Source organism: Labrus bergylta, chromosome 2 (genome assembly GCF_963930695.1).
Source record: "Labrus bergylta chromosome 2, fLabBer1.1, whole genome shotgun sequence".
In the NCBI taxonomy this organism is placed as follows: Eukaryota; Metazoa; Chordata; class Actinopteri; order Labriformes; family Labridae; genus Labrus; species Labrus bergylta.
In genome coordinates, this window is record NC_089196.1 from 19,115,964 (window position 1) to 19,131,663 (window position 15,700).

General features: G+C 37.1%; 1 protein-coding gene across 2 annotated transcripts in view; it reads left to right on the forward strand.

The window, feature by feature from the left end:
* The window catches only part of ksr2 (kinase suppressor of ras 2), a 95,630-nt gene extending 81,907 nt beyond the window's left edge, over window positions 1-13,723 (forward strand). For both annotated transcript variants that reach the window (XM_020636647.3, XM_065948143.1), the window contains 5 exons: window positions 2,961-3,057; window positions 3,151-3,284; window positions 5,768-5,902; window positions 8,650-8,779; window positions 10,147-13,723. In XM_020636647.3, the coding sequence (XP_020492303.1) occupies window positions 2,961-3,057; window positions 3,151-3,284; window positions 5,768-5,902; window positions 8,650-8,779; window positions 10,147-10,293 (643 nt within the window). In that variant the 3' untranslated portion in view covers window positions 10,294-13,723. The remainder of the gene's footprint in view (window positions 1-2,960; window positions 3,058-3,150; window positions 3,285-5,767; window positions 5,903-8,649; window positions 8,780-10,146) is intronic.
* Window positions 13,724-15,700: the final 1,977 nt, after the last annotated feature.

The window sequence follows — 15,700 nt, forward strand, 5'->3', positions numbered from 1 at the left end:
GCAATGGTCCGGCATCGAAAGTGCAACATGAAGAAGCGATACGATTAAACCTAAGTGTTGTTTATTGGTTTATTTGGGACGAGGGCTTTCATGCTGCTTAATGGAAACATAAACATTGACTGCATCCTCTTTCATTGGAGCTTTCATTAAGAAAAAGTGAATTTGGATTGATCTCATGTGGAGAACATGTGGTCATCTTTGATGTCACTGCAGGCCTTTTATTTTACAGATGTAGCATAATTGAGCTTTTAAAGCACTTGTGAGACTTTCAGTTTGCTGACGTGACTTCATTAGTTTCACATTATTGGAAGCCATTGACGATCATTATCCTGTGTAGCCACTAGCCAGCAGTTAGCCATAAATTACTTCCAGCCAGGACTACCTTTTCCATGTGCTGCATTGTTTATCTTCAGAAGCAGCCAGAAGAAGCAGTGTTCAGATCGAAAGCAAAGCGAAATTTGCCCCTCCGGATATGTCTGCAAATGGAACCGCATCATATCGTAGTTTATTACATCCCCCAGAGTGCGCCCATTCATCTTTTTCTTATTTGTGATTCTAAACGCTAATTGGCTCTCCCGGCAGTTTATTCAGTTATTTTTATTTTTACATTATAAATGTACGTAACCATGGAAGCCTCAGTGTGATTAAGTATCTCTTTTAAAAGAGTGTCCTGGACAAGACAGGCTGCAGCACTGTTAAACATTTGCTAAAAACAACAGAAAATAAATGCAATACAGATCCAGAATCCTGGGTCACAGAGCAGAAAGTCATTAGTCAAAGCATCTACAGCCTGATGCATCTTCCTCCATACCTTATAGATGGTTTGTCACTTAAGTTAAATTTGCTCCCACCGCATGGAACTTTCTCCAAAATGACTTGAAAATGGCGGAGCTCATTTCGCTTGAAGCCTTTGGCTCGATCTTAAAAGATAAAAAAAAACGCGAGACAATTGGACAGTGCCTGTGTTTCTGAATTGTAATCTGTGATCAAGATTCTGCACTTTATTTGTAAATCAATTTGCACATTGTAAATTGTTGTTCTCTCTTAACTTATTGTTTGTAAACTGTCTCTTTATCATGTAATGCTTTTTATGACGTGTGCTGCTGCCCTCTTGGCCAGGTCACCCTTGTGAAAGAGATCCTGATCTCAATGGGTTAAATATATATATATTTTTTTTAAATGGTTTGTTTGCTGCACTTGCATACAGATCTCTGTTTATATGGTACAAGACTGCAGTCTTTACTGCAGATTGAGTTCTGCATGCTTATGAGGCAATATATCAAGTTTTTAAGATATATCTATATGATTACATATGAGATATAGGGTAAGACAATATTGTTAATATCGATATAGTTTATGTTGCGTTAAAATAAGATTATACGTTTCTTCCCCAGAGCCTCCATCATCACCTATTTCTCCTCTCACTGTCTGGCCCTCTTCGCCTTGCTCCATCTCTTTCACTCTCTGAGCAAAACTCAAAAACAGCCTAGCAGGCACAGAGGGAAAAAAATATTCAGATATACAGTATATATCCTGTACTGCAAATGTACTACAAGTGCAGATACTACATTTTGATATAGAATCTGTAAATAGAGATCATGACTTTCATGAAATGCTTCATATGTGTCCTTAGTTTGTTTTTAAACACATCCTTTTTTGTCCTAGTAAAGCAGAAGTTGTTAAGTGTACATAAAGGCGTCGACTGACGTGACACTAAAGCCATGAACTCCTTCTCTGTGTCGGAAAAAGCTTCAGGGAGGAGAGCTGCTCTAAATGCAGCTGCTGTCAGGTCAACGTCAGGGATGAATATGCATGAACTGTTGGCTTCAGGTCCTTTGTCGGTCACCTGGGTGGCGCAGTCAGAGTAGTGGGCTTCAGGTGTGAGGCAGTGGGTGGTTGTACAGATTGTCTATTAATACACTGTTGCGATGGCACCCTAAATGTGACACCAACTCGGTTAAGTGTAGCGTAACTGCTTCCCTCATTGCACAAAGTCAAACTACGTTTCAGGTCAGAATGGCAAAAACATGTCAAACATTAAAAAGACCAGATGATGTTAAGTTTTGCAATCTGACCACATTGAGAAATCACTGAATCGTCAGGTCAGTTTTACTATTTCCTATTCAACATCTTTCAAGAATAAGAGCTGGAAGACACAATAGACAGACATACCTGCTGTTTCCATGGTGCTCTCAGATGCTGTCAGCCATTTTATGTGGGCTCAGTCAGGTAAAGAAAGCAATGAAGTTAGGGAATTGTGTTATGGCTCAGCTTTCACGGTGAAAGAATATGCAGTCTGATAAGCTACAGTTCAAACATGCCAGAAATTCATTTGTCCGTTCAAGGGGAGCTGATCGGGCCCTAATTGCACTCATATACACTGCATGGCAAAGGACGCGCAACTGAGCTGAAATTCAGTCTGACTTCAGAATCAGTTGTGCGAGTCATAGCTGGGTCAGAAACATCTCCAGTTTGCACAGTGTATGCCCAGACTAAGCTGGGGGCCGAAATGGAATCAAAGCCACCACTGTGAACAGTTCAGTGTTTATAAAACCTATAATCAACAATTGACATTTAGCTATGCTAAAAAAGGCCTGAACACTGATTGAAATCTGTTACATCTGTTAAATATCTTGTTTTTTATTTTTGTAATTAGAATTTTACTATAGAAGTCTGACCAAACTATTTATGAAAATGGTATTTCCATCCTTTTGAAATGCTTTAATAATACATTGACAAGAAAATAGAGTGATTAATAATTCATTGAGGTTATAATACAAAAAGACTCTTGAAATGAAAACAGATCACTTTGTTCTGGGGGGAGGTTTGTCCTGTTGTGTTTCTTAGATGTCAAGGTCATCCTGTCAACCTGGGGTCTTTGTCAGAGGTTTAGAATTCAATACATCTGTTAAACAAGTCCACATGGCTACCGGAACGATTTGTTTTTCTTTCCTTCACAGCTTATGTAAAGGCCGAACACTTTATTCTGTGGTGCGAGATGCCAAGGTTGTGCTGGATGTAAACAAGACCCGACAGATCGCACAAGAGATGGTCAAGGTACAACAACTCATGGCTGTTTGTTCACAACACTTCAGCTGTACACATTATATTCCAGAAAATTCTAATTTCTCCCTTGCTCTCTGTCCTAAGGGGATGGGCTACCTACACGCTAAAGGGATCTTACACAAAGACATGAAGTCCAAGAATGTGTTTTACGACAACGGAAAAATCGTCATCACCGACTTCGGACTCTTCACCATATCTGGGGTTCTTCAGGCTGGCAGGTAATTACAGTCAATACAAATCAGAGGCAGGAGCTCATTTTTTCATTATGTGTAATATGGAGATTTGTGGTGGAAACAGAGTGACATCAGGGCTGACACACATTGTCCAGGGACAATAAAACAATGAGTGGAAGTAAACAATCAGCTCATTCACAGAAAAACAGAGTGTAAATCTTTGACAACAGTCAGCTTTGATCTTTTTTCATTTTTAAAGACAAGGTAAGTAGTTCAATTTCTAGTTCAGTCAAGATTATGTTTGTTTGTCAATTACCTTGATGTATCTGCATCAATCTGTATCGATAATCAGGGGCTTGTGTTTGTGTCAACCAGGATGCCTGAAATCGTTCACCATTTCCTTAGTCTTATCCACATTAAGAGCCATGTTGAGAAGTGTAAACCAAGATGTTTGTTGTCTCACCTCAGCCCTATATGCTTATTCATCATTGTTCCTCACAAGTCCCACTTCTGTTGTCGTCAGAAAACTTGATGATGCGCTTGGTGTCAAATTAAGCACAACAGTCATGGGTAAACAGAGTCATCAGGTGGCTCAGGACACAGCCCTTGGGTGAGCCTGTGCTCACTGTGATGGGTTTCGATACGTGGCTGCCCATCCTGACTGCTGCCTCCCCGTCAGGAAGTTTAGAACTGAGTTGCTGGTACCCGTATAAAACTTTAGGAACCTTAGCTTCTCAACCAGTTGTTGCGGTAGGCAGTGCTAAAGTTAAGAAAGAGGATTCCTGACATGTTCTATTCTCCAAGGTGAGAATGTGCGGGGAAGTGTGGTCATAGTGCATCTTCTGTGGATCGATATTGCATGCAAACTGTAGGGGTTCTTGGTTTGCTGGGAGGCTAGCGTTGATGTGTTGCATTACAAGTTGTTCCAAACCGCTATATGGGAGTTAGCGCAAATGTCATAATTTTGTCAGTGCTGTAAACATTACTTATTTCGGTGTGATCTTTAACCTTTAATGAGTGTTACTCAAGTGAAAATCAATCTTTCTGGTTTTGAAGGACATTCCTGCTTCTACCACTGAAGCATATAAACAGTGTCAAAGAGAGATCTTCAAGATAAAGGAAAAAAAGTTACCCAGTCAAGGTTGAGCAGAGAAATTCAATAGTGGGTGGATAAAGCGAATGTTACAAAGAGCAGGCACAGATATGTCATCAAAGAAAACAGTAATGATCAAAAGGGTTCTCACCTGCTAACAAAAAGAGTTCATTATCTGCTTCTTTCCGTGTCGTGGCTTAGAGAACTGGTAATCTCTGACTGTATCTCATGAGTATCTTTGAGATTGACCTCTTGATTCTGGCACCTTTATCGATTTTCCCGAAAACAGTTTGTAAACCTTTGAAGACAGACCTGTTCATGCAGCTCAGGGAGCCTTCTAAATACAGCTACATCTGCAGCAACAGGAGGGCAGTTTTGCAGTTTCTTTCATTACCTTATTAGACCTTTCCTGTAGTAAAATATCTTTCTAACTGGAAGCAATACAAACTAGCAAACACATCTACCCGAAAAATATCTGATAACCTCTTCTGCCAACAGGCTATGCAATAGGGTTGGGAAACACAGGGCAACACATATAGTTTGATACAGGATATGTTGCCCATAATAAGGATATGATAAAACAGACATTTTGCCATAATTGATATATTCAAACTGTCTAAGAAATCTGTAAAGAGCAATTGAAAATTGAAATATCTATATTTTGAACCATCAATCTGTTGATTGTGTCACACCAGTCATGACGATGACGATATATTGAAGTATCTATATTCTGTCCTATAGCCCTACTCTTCAACATGTAACTTGTTTAAAATAAAATGTTCCTAGGTGCTACTTTTGCAAAGTTTTGCATGCTTGCTCAATCCACCTAAATTCACGAGTCAAAATCATTGCTGGAGTACTTAGCATTGTTATCCTACATATCAGCAATTCAAATGAATGAATAAAAAGTGCTTTTGTGAGACAGCACATCTGGTTTGATCCAAAGTCACAAAAAATTGTGGACATGATTAGACTTAGAATAGATATTTAGCTTTTTGTGAATTAGGATCCCAGAGACTTCTTTATTTGCAGACAGAAAATTGCAGCAATTGCAAAAATATGCATTATGATTTGTGCCAGTGATGCCAGTGCACATCTAATATTGCTCACTCTTTTCAGAATCAATAACCTCAAAGTGTTGATTGATTGATAGAACTTTTTTGTCAGACAAAGTCTGAAAATTGTCTTGCATCACAGAGGCTCCATTTGCTACGTAAAAATTGAAGATACAAAGCTACAAACATTTGACACAACATTGAAACGCCAAACAAATATCCAAAGGCCTTTGACTGGTTTTGAGCTTGACCCTTAAAAACATCATCAACTAATCTGATAAAGGCTATCTGTACTGTAATGGATACGTGACAATGTAACATCTCAGAAGCTTAGTAGAGAAGATCTGTTCAACCTGATAAATCTACTTCTCCCTCTGCAGCCGGAGAGAAGACAAGCTGAGGATCCCAAACGGCTGGCTGTGTCACTTGGCCCCAGAAATCATCCAGCAGCTCTCTCCAGAAACAGAGGAGGACAAGCTTCCCTTCTCCAAACAGTCAGATGTCTTTGCTTTTGGGTAAGTATGGCCATGGTATGGTGTTGGACATTCAGAGTCCACTGTTGACAGAAAGGTTTTACAAATTCAAATATGCTGGTGGATTCGATAGATTCTAACTTTAAAAAAATCCACATTATATGACAAAGCAGCAACTCTCAAAAACAGTCAATGAGTCAGCTCAAAGAAAAATGAGTAATGACAATTCTGTTTTTGTTATAGTCAGACTTAATACCTACTATTTAACAATCTAATGAGCACGACAAACCCTTTTGAAATGCTTTACCCACCCAATAATTGCTTTACAAATATAGGATTTTGACATCAACTCCACTTTGTCCCATATGCCTGATTATGGGTAATATCACATATTCTTAGTAAGATTAAAGGCACTCACTTATTAGGAATGGACCCCTTGTTATGGTGGAGCACAAAGAAGCAAGACGACTAGAGTGTTACTGAAGAGAATGAAAACGCCTGGTTGATGATTGAACAAATTACGCAAACCAAGAGATATTTTTCTTCAAACCTCAAACTGGATTATTGCAGGAAGTGAGAATGTTGATGAGCTAAGAAACTTACTGTAGGTGAATTAATAAAGCAGAAGGGATGGCTGAAAGAGCAGAGGGGATAGATTTAAAAATCACACAGATTTTCTGATTGAACATTTGTTTAACTTTACCTCATTGAAGCTTTTACATTTGGGCCTCCAAACATCTGCTGTCTGGTTAGGGGTTTACAAATTAGAAAGTCTGAGCTGCATTGGAGGTGATGGGGGTTATATAATTGGTAAGTATCAGGAGTTTTATGCAATCGAGTACAAGAATTAAACCCCCATTGTCAAACTACGGAGCAGGATATCACAAGGGCCAATACATTTTGGATGACAAATGAACAGATTTAGCCTTGAAAACAATTTATAAATACAGGGAAAATATTAAAGATGGTTTATGCAAAGAAAGGCTGCAGACACAAGATTGCACAGGATGATAAAAGCTACATTATGGATGGTTTGTAGGGGGAGGGGTTGTATGTTTTCTTCTTGATGAAGAGAAGCTGCAGTCTGAATTTGTATTACCTATTCAAGAATATTTTAATATTTGTTATTAATCTACATCAGCTCACTTTTGTTATCAAATGCACAGTAACAGAAAAGCAAACTACGGACAATTTAAATATGAGCACAGAGATGCTATAAAATAAGACAGAAAGGTTTAAGTGTGTTTTTGTTGACTTTAATTCTTTAATCCTCAGTCTGCATTGTTGTTGTTTTTTTGCTATTTAAAGCACCTAACAGCATTTTGGTATGAAAAGTGTTGTATGAATAAGTTGGGTAAAGTTATCTATTTCATTAATATCTGAAATGAAAAAAAACACCACTTTCCTGGAGCCTCTTTGTCAAAACTATGCACCCTTTAACTTTTTTGTGACCCAAATCCTTGTACCAGCCCCATTGGTCATTACATACAGATTGCTTTTTTAAGTGTCACCTAGGGCTCTCAGATCAAGGTGTCCTCCCCCTCTGACTCTAAAGTCCAATTTAAAAATTGTCCTACGTATATTAAAAATTACCCACGGCTTCTGTTCTCCTTCATCATCCGTTACTGATTCACTTGTGGAGGAGGACCCGAACCTGTTACCTTTTGACATCTAGCACAATTACATATATGGAGGTTTCTTCGCTATATCATACTGGAGGAAAGAAGAGTGCAGCCCAGCTGCTCTGTTAGCTCTTGTGTTACCTTGAGGTGACCCCCATGGCTGTTTTACATATTCATTAACAATCAGCTGTCTTTTTTTTTTACCATACTCCTGGCACAGAGCTATTTTTAGGCTTGTCAAACATAGGACCAGAATGGAAACAACAGCTTATTTGCACAGGGAGAGGAGGTGTATGCTAATTTTGAACAACCCGTAATTATAAATGTATTCTTTCTGAAACTTATGGCTAAAATTGCTCTTCAAAACTTAAGCTGAAGAGAATATGTATCCACAAAATACAAGTTATTTCTGCCTATCCCAAAGAGGACATAACCACAGGCTTTAATGGGTTTTAGCTGCCGTGACAAAAATCTTACTTAGTAGAGGGGATCCGTCAATCAACCAGTCACATCGCTGACATCACCCTCATAGGGAGCCCATATACTCTTTTTTATATCAAATTATATGGTAAGGTTATCGTGTGTGTGTGTGTGTGTGTGTGTGTGTGTGTGTGTGTGTGTGTGTGTGTGTGTGTGTATATATATATATATATATATATATATATATATATATATATATATATATCAGAAAACAGCTCTTGTTAGCATACAGCCACATCATTGCATTACTGTCATGACATATGACTGAAAACATTAATTGACTCTAAAAACCTTTGGCTAATAAACAGAAATTGGCGAGTTAATGGGCTATCTTAATTTAAATTGTAAAGATGAGGAGACACAATCAAAGGTTAATGTTAAATCTAGGAAAGTAGCTGAATGCTAACGTTTTCTGTTCTCTAATGCTAGCCAGTTTGTTATTTGATATGTTATCTTCACTTGAAATATGTTGAAATGTCCCTTGGGCTTTTATATGTCGTTCTCAGCTCAGTTGCTTATTCATTTGGAAACGTACTGCAGTTTTAATATTACATTTCGCTACCTACAATGGGCTTGATGTCAGGAGAAATAGCTGCCAAGTGAGTGTGGTCAACAGTGTTTTGACGATAGTGATATTCTTCTCTTACCAGAAAGTTCAAAGAACTTTATTTTCCTCTTACTTTACAGCACCGTCTGGTACGAGTTACATGCACGTGAGTGGCCTTACAAGAGTCAGCCAGCGGAGGTGATCATTTGGCAGATTGGCAGTGGGATGAAGCCCAACCTCGCCCAAACTGGAATGGGGAAGGAAATATCTGTAAGATCTCTTTTTCATTTGAATGTGTTACAACATATGAGTCACTCTGTTTTTTTCATCCGTGGTGAACTTCTGCATATTTTTCATGCTTGATTAGAGATTGAAGACTCGATTTTCACCAACATGTATTCTGAACCTTGAAAAGTTAACTTTACATGATCGCGACAATGACAAATCAAGAGCTGGATTATAGACCTGCTATGTTACTCATTTATTCACAGATATCAGTCTGAGTTAGACTTTTAGACCAGTGGTTCTCAGTCTGAATCTGTTATTTCTCCCCAACAAGGATGTTTTTTTAAGATGCCCGTCTCCCATGTGATAGTAGCTTTGCCTGTTTTTGTAATTTGCAGTAACAAATTGTTTCCTCCTTGGTCGCCTTAACTTTGCTAAACTCCTCCACCAATCTTTCTCCTTGAAACAACCCAAGTTTCTGCTTTTACAGATCCAGATGGTCTTTACTAAAAATAGAACCATGGAATGGCTGTAGTAATTATGGCGGGAGCAAAGGATGAAGTCAGATGACGTAGAATAAAGTGAAAGAAAATGTGTTAGAGATGGCAGTTTGCTAGGTCAAACAAAAGCATGACTTCAACCCAGGAGACTGGTGTCTGAACATAGACTGTAGAACGTAGGAGGATGTAGCCTTTTAAAGCATGAAGTCAGTATGGAAGTGCCTTAAACCTGCACTCCTTCTAATGCTGACTGTAAAGAAACAGATGAGAAGCCTTACTCTAAGATGATTTACTAAATCAGTAAACATTTTCTCAATGAGTGACTGGTCACAACACCTAGCTTAAAATCTTCTAAAATACAGTATGATGCTAATTTTGTAAATTATGGCCCAATGGTAGGCTAGTTACTGCCATTGTGACCTTGTAATCTTGGATAAAGATGTAGCTATGTGGCTACTAGTATTTGAGTACTCGAGTACACATGAATCGTGTCCGAGACCACCTCTTCAGGTGGACGTTACCCGAGTACGTCATGAGTACAGTATGTTTGTGTTCACACTGATCAAATGAACCAGACTTTGAGGTCAAGCATACTTAGATCTGGGCCGGGGACCACCTTAATTTAGGCATTAATAAATCTACTCATTTCTTAGCTGGTTTAGTTAGATAGACTGACACAGGATGCCTGTAATGAGTAACTTTGTTCAGTTGGAGTAAAGCCAGGTATGACTCAGATTTCTGATATTTTGATTTGGCGCCGTGCGTTGTAAGGAAACTATGTTTGTGCATACCAGCAAGCAAAAGCAAAATGTCAATAACCTTTAATCTCACAAAACATCGTTTCCTTATATCGCTCCCTCCATTTTTCCACTTTAACCTGAAAGCTAAATAAATGTATAATGTCTTTTCCAGGACATTCTTCTTCTGTGCTGGGCGTACAAGCAGGACGAGCGGCCCAGCTTCTCCAAGCTGGTAGATTTACTGGAAAAATTGCCAAAACGGAACCGTCGCCTTTCCCACCCAGGGCACTTCTGGAAGTCAGCTGAGTATGTCAAATGAGTTAGGGACACAAAACAGCAAACAATCAGCAACAAGTATAAAAACAAACAGCCGCCATAACTCTCTTCATAAATAACCCACCTCCTTAAAGAATGCACTGAATCCAAAAGCCAGCCCAGTGATGAAAACTGCCCGTGCTGTGTGTACTTTCATGGAATGTTGGCATGTGTGTGTACAGATAAGTTGACTGTCCAGCTTCTCAAAAGTCGGGACTCATATTTTCTTTGGTTTGATTTGAACCATACAGGATTTTTTTTTCCTTAATCTTTTTTTTTTTTGTCTTTTACTATTGAACTGAACCGCTCATAAAAATTGGTTTACTTCCTGGATGTACCTTGTTTGTACCTTTTCAACTGATCACGCCATCTTGGACTTTAGAAACACATGTTTGAGTACAAATGAAGATTTTTTTTTTCCATGTGTTTTTTCTTTGAATGAATGTAAATTTTGTATGTCATGCATTGTATATTTCACGACATTGTCTTGCCATTCTTATGTCTGTCAACTGTGGAAAAGCATTTTTTCAGTGTTTTGTCATTGTCTCATGTGTGGATGTCTGCACAGGTTCTATGTTTGTCTAAAAAGCTTTATTTGACTCTAAAATGTCCTCTTATTTACACCGTACCATTTGAATGTGAAGAAGCCAGCGCCCCTGTTTGTATGGGGATGTGACGGTGCAGTTTTGGAGGGAGAATATTCTCTGATCAGCCTGTGCTTTGAATTTTGCCTGTGAACATAATTAAGACATTAGAACAATAACTTAAGAGGGTAAAGAAGCCGCTGGTCAGACCAGGACTCCCACACTTGATGCTGTCCTGTGAAATTCTGACGCTTGAAATGTATCTTGTCAACAGAACCAACTACACAGCTACCACTGAGCCCCCTACAAAATGCCTTTCCCCAGAAATAACTATAATGTATTTTATTTGTCTTCAAATAGCTAATCAACGAGAAAGAATATAATAAAAACAGATACTAATTTAAACGTTTTACTGTATTTTCAGTGCAGTAAGTACATTTATTTACAGAGGTTATTATATTCATAAATACACCAAATGTTGTTGATCAGGAATAACATTACGTTTTTTGAGTAATGAACTAAATAGTCTAAAACAATAGTTTAGAAACTACCTATTGCTGATGGGTCTGAGGTCTGAGGATGCAGAAAATCGGATGCAGAAAGTAAAAAGGAGGTTTACAGATTTAGAGCTCTATAATGATGTGACTGTTAGACACATAAAAGGAGGGCATTCAATATGTTCTTAGAAACCTAAGATTTCAGTTTTATTTTGGGCTCTTTTCATTTCTTCATAGTTGCTCAAAGGCAGTGTTGTAGTCTCTTTGAATAGTAAGTCTTAATGCATCCTCCTTTTATTTCAAATATTTTATTTCTTTTCCATTTATGTTACTTTAATGCCATTTTCATTTTCATTTTATGCAGATTAAGATCTAAAAAGCCTCATTGATAGCTTATACAAGCTATATAAAGGTGTGTGAGAAAGTAATGCACATTTAATTTGAGAGACAGCTAGATTTTTTTCAAGTTAGAGCTAATTACAGCAGGATTGCTGAGGGTAAATCTGTTTTGCATTTAGCTAAATGTCAAGCTATGTACTGTACAGTACGAGTCGCACACATGAAGAACAGTCAAAAAGAACCAGAATACTGGCTCAGAAATATTCCTTCCACAGCATATAAGCTTAGTTCCAGTAAATAAGAATTGCTGTGGTACTGAATTGAGAAGTGCAACATTATAGTATGTGTGGCTCGTAGTCTTACTGAATATTTCAAGATCATATCATCACTTCAAGTTTATTTAAACAGAGGACAACAGTCTGAGCTGTACTATACAGAGTCTGTGCACGTAGTGAGCTAGCCACAGAATAGACCGTTGTAGAAAAAGTTTTTTTTTTTAGGCTGAACAACCGTGGAGAACGGTGTAAAACGTGATGAGCAGTTAAGAAAAATGTGTCATGTCCTCTCACATCAGTAATAAAAAAACAATTTGTCTGATGTTTGGAGTTATACTTATCATTAGCAATTGCAACAATTTGAGCAAAACATTATCACTTTCTCCTTGCACATATCCAGCTTTGTTTTTTAATCATTTCTAAACATATATGTATATATATATTAAAAAAACAGGTCTTGTTATAACTGAGCTGCTCGACTACAACACTGCTGAAAGGGCGACTGTGGAAGACAAATGAATCGTTTTAAAAATCAAGAAATAATTTATGAACACACATGACATGTAATGTGACTTTTCTTGGATTATAAAGTTAAAGTAACAACTAAGTAACTTTAATCTGGCTGAACTTTCCCTTTAACATATCAGAATAAACATATCAGGATGCTAAAGACCACCCCCCCATACCATTTTTCTACTTCATACTGTATATCATAGTATATTTTAAATGTCATGTTTTTTAGATATTGCAAATGTAAGCTATATCATCATGAATTGGAAGCTGTGGCGTCATTCAAGCTGTATACTGCTTTTGATTCTCTCTAGCCACGTGGAATAGATAGAGACAATCCAATCATGTTAAAATAGCCATTTTCCACCTCATTATATACACATCTGTGTGTTGGAAAATGCATACAAACAATCTGCTGCTGATTTTTGGAGTCTGTCTGTCTATTTTGGAATTGCTGGGACTCAAATATTGTAAGTGGGTCATTTATATTTGTACTGTTTACAACTTTCAAGTGCATGAGATGGACTATCAAAGATTGAGTCTTGTATTGAAAAAAAAATAGTCCTTCTACACTATATATAATAAGTATGTGAGCATTTTTTTTTTCTGATGAACTGTTGTCCATTGAGCAGTTTGATCTCAATATCAACTGAAGTTTTTTTCGTCAGGCTTTGCAAAACTTTTCAACGGCTTTGTTTGAGAGAATGATTGTTTCAGAATATTTATAGATTATATAATGATTAGACTAGCATTTAAATTTAAAAAAAAGAAAAGAAGAGTTGCAACCTGTGCACATTATAGATTTGACAACAACCTGACTGGACAACAATCAAAGATCTTACATTTAGTGCCAAGTGTACATAACCGATTGTAGACTATGTTTTACCGTCATTTGCCGTAATATCAATATTCCTTGTGAGATTTTTTGACTTCTTTCTTTTGAATGTACAAATTGTGTTGTGTTACTTTATTTTTGTTTGTTATTTGTTTTCTGTTCTTTTGAGTTCTCTTTTTCTCCATTTTTCCTTCTTATTGCATAGGCATTGATGCTGTGTTGTTTCTTTTTCTTGATTCCGTCCTTGTATTGTAGATGATAGCTCCGAAAAGCTTGTATTTAATGATGCCTTATGGTCCATGGCTTAGTGATGAGTAGATTTTTGATCACAAGCTCTTTTATTTGCACTCATCCTTTAAAAAGTGTATGAAAAATAAAAAGATGTTTTCATTTGGGGCGTTTTCTGTTTCTTTTGATGTCATCTTTTATCTTAGCCAACCCTTATCCATATTTTTACTTTGGTTGAAATTGTTCACGCCTTCGGAGAGCAGATTTAAGAATCAATCAATACTTACTGCTGAGTTTATTCATCAGAGCTTTTATAATCAATCAATCAGGGTTGCTGCAGTCGTTTTAACATCAAATAAAATACTTTTTAAGACCCAAACAAAGACACATTTATACCATCTTTGCTTCTTACTTTATGGATGCATATGGGACTAAACAGCTTTGATTCCAATATTCCTAACCCTTGCAACCATTCCCAGTATCTTTCACCTCATCGCCAAATTTCCTTGAACTTGCATTTTCCTTCTGTCTTCCATTACCAGTTCATGAATGCAGGCTTAATACGCTGCCAAAATGCCGCTGTAGTTGCTGTCAATTGTCACCTGAACAAGCAAATCGACAAAAGGAATGATAAAAAAAATGTATAACACTAACTAGACAGTTAACATTTGATATAGTAATCAGATATGTCTCAGACAAAGTGCCATCTACAATTTAATAACTAAAAGTCACAATAAGACTTTCAACTTGAATTTAAAAAAAATCTAATATAAGACTTTATTTTGCCTTTTTAAGAATCCGCAGGAACCCTGTCTTTGAGAGATGCAATCTCTTCTGATTTTAAAAGTTACATTTTGATGATGTTTGTGCTCAAGTTCTTCATTGTAATAATAAAATACAACGATCCTCCAAAAAATGAAGGAAACACCAATCAACTAACGACATGAGCAGTACTGTTTAAAGGCTGTACCTTCTACTTTTACAGAGAAATGTGGCTGCTTATGTGGAATATGAACCCTGGGAAGAATAGATGTTATGTGAATAGATGTCCAATGTAAAATAAATAGAACTAAGGTGTAATGGCAAGAGACGATAGCATTATCTTAAAAGATTTGACACTTGTTTTACACATTTTTGCATCTGGAAAAACAAATAGTGAGACACACAACACATTATAACCACAATTGTTCCACTTTTTTAAAGATGAAATAAGGTATAGAATAAATATTTAATGTTTTATTCTTGAATTAAAGACTGGCTTAAAATAATGCTTCCACTTGTTGTTTATGCAGTAAAAATACCGCTACCCTGCAGCTTCTTGTGAATGAAAATCAGTAACCCTAAATTCACTTCCTATTAGCTTAAAAATACAAGTTGTTGTCCTCTAAATGAAAAACAAATAGATTTTGCTTCTTAAAAAAGGTAACTCTGGTGGGAAAAGGAAATAAGAGAGACAAACTGGTTTAAGCTGGTTTCTTTTCAGAAAATCTTGTGAAATGGTTGGGCGGGGGGAACTATACTTTTCTATTAAGATGTCTGATGTTTGAAGTTCACTGGCTTATTCATTTCTATACTTTAGCTTTCCTGTTACCATGACATCCATGAACTGAGCTTGGTTGGCTTCATCATTCAGGAGAGCTTTAACCTCTGTGTAGTTACATTAAGAAACCATTTTCAGCTAATTTTAGTGAAAGCAGAAAAATAACATGGCAATAACCCTGAAAACAAATAGTCTAGTAATTTTCTCATTGGCAAATGGGGAATCTTTTCGGATTTTTTAGCTGTTCTTTATGCTTGTGGAATTGATCCGAAACAGATGAGCAAAGCAAAGAAAGACTCCATTTACGCCTTGCATTTACAGTACATTGAATCTGTATATGAATACCTGGAATATGAACATGAATACAAAGTATGAATTCATACATGTAGACAATGCATTATGATGAAAGCGCAAGATTTTTGGGGTGATAACATTATGATCCAATGTCAGCAAATCTGTATAGCATGACTAAGGCCAAGGGGTTGGAAGATTAGGTTAGAACTCTGCTTTTTAGTGTGCTTAAGTCAAGGAGGAAGCAGAATTAGTAACAACAGCTAGCATGTCACCTTAAAGAACGTTTGATTGGTCAGTTGAGGATTGTAA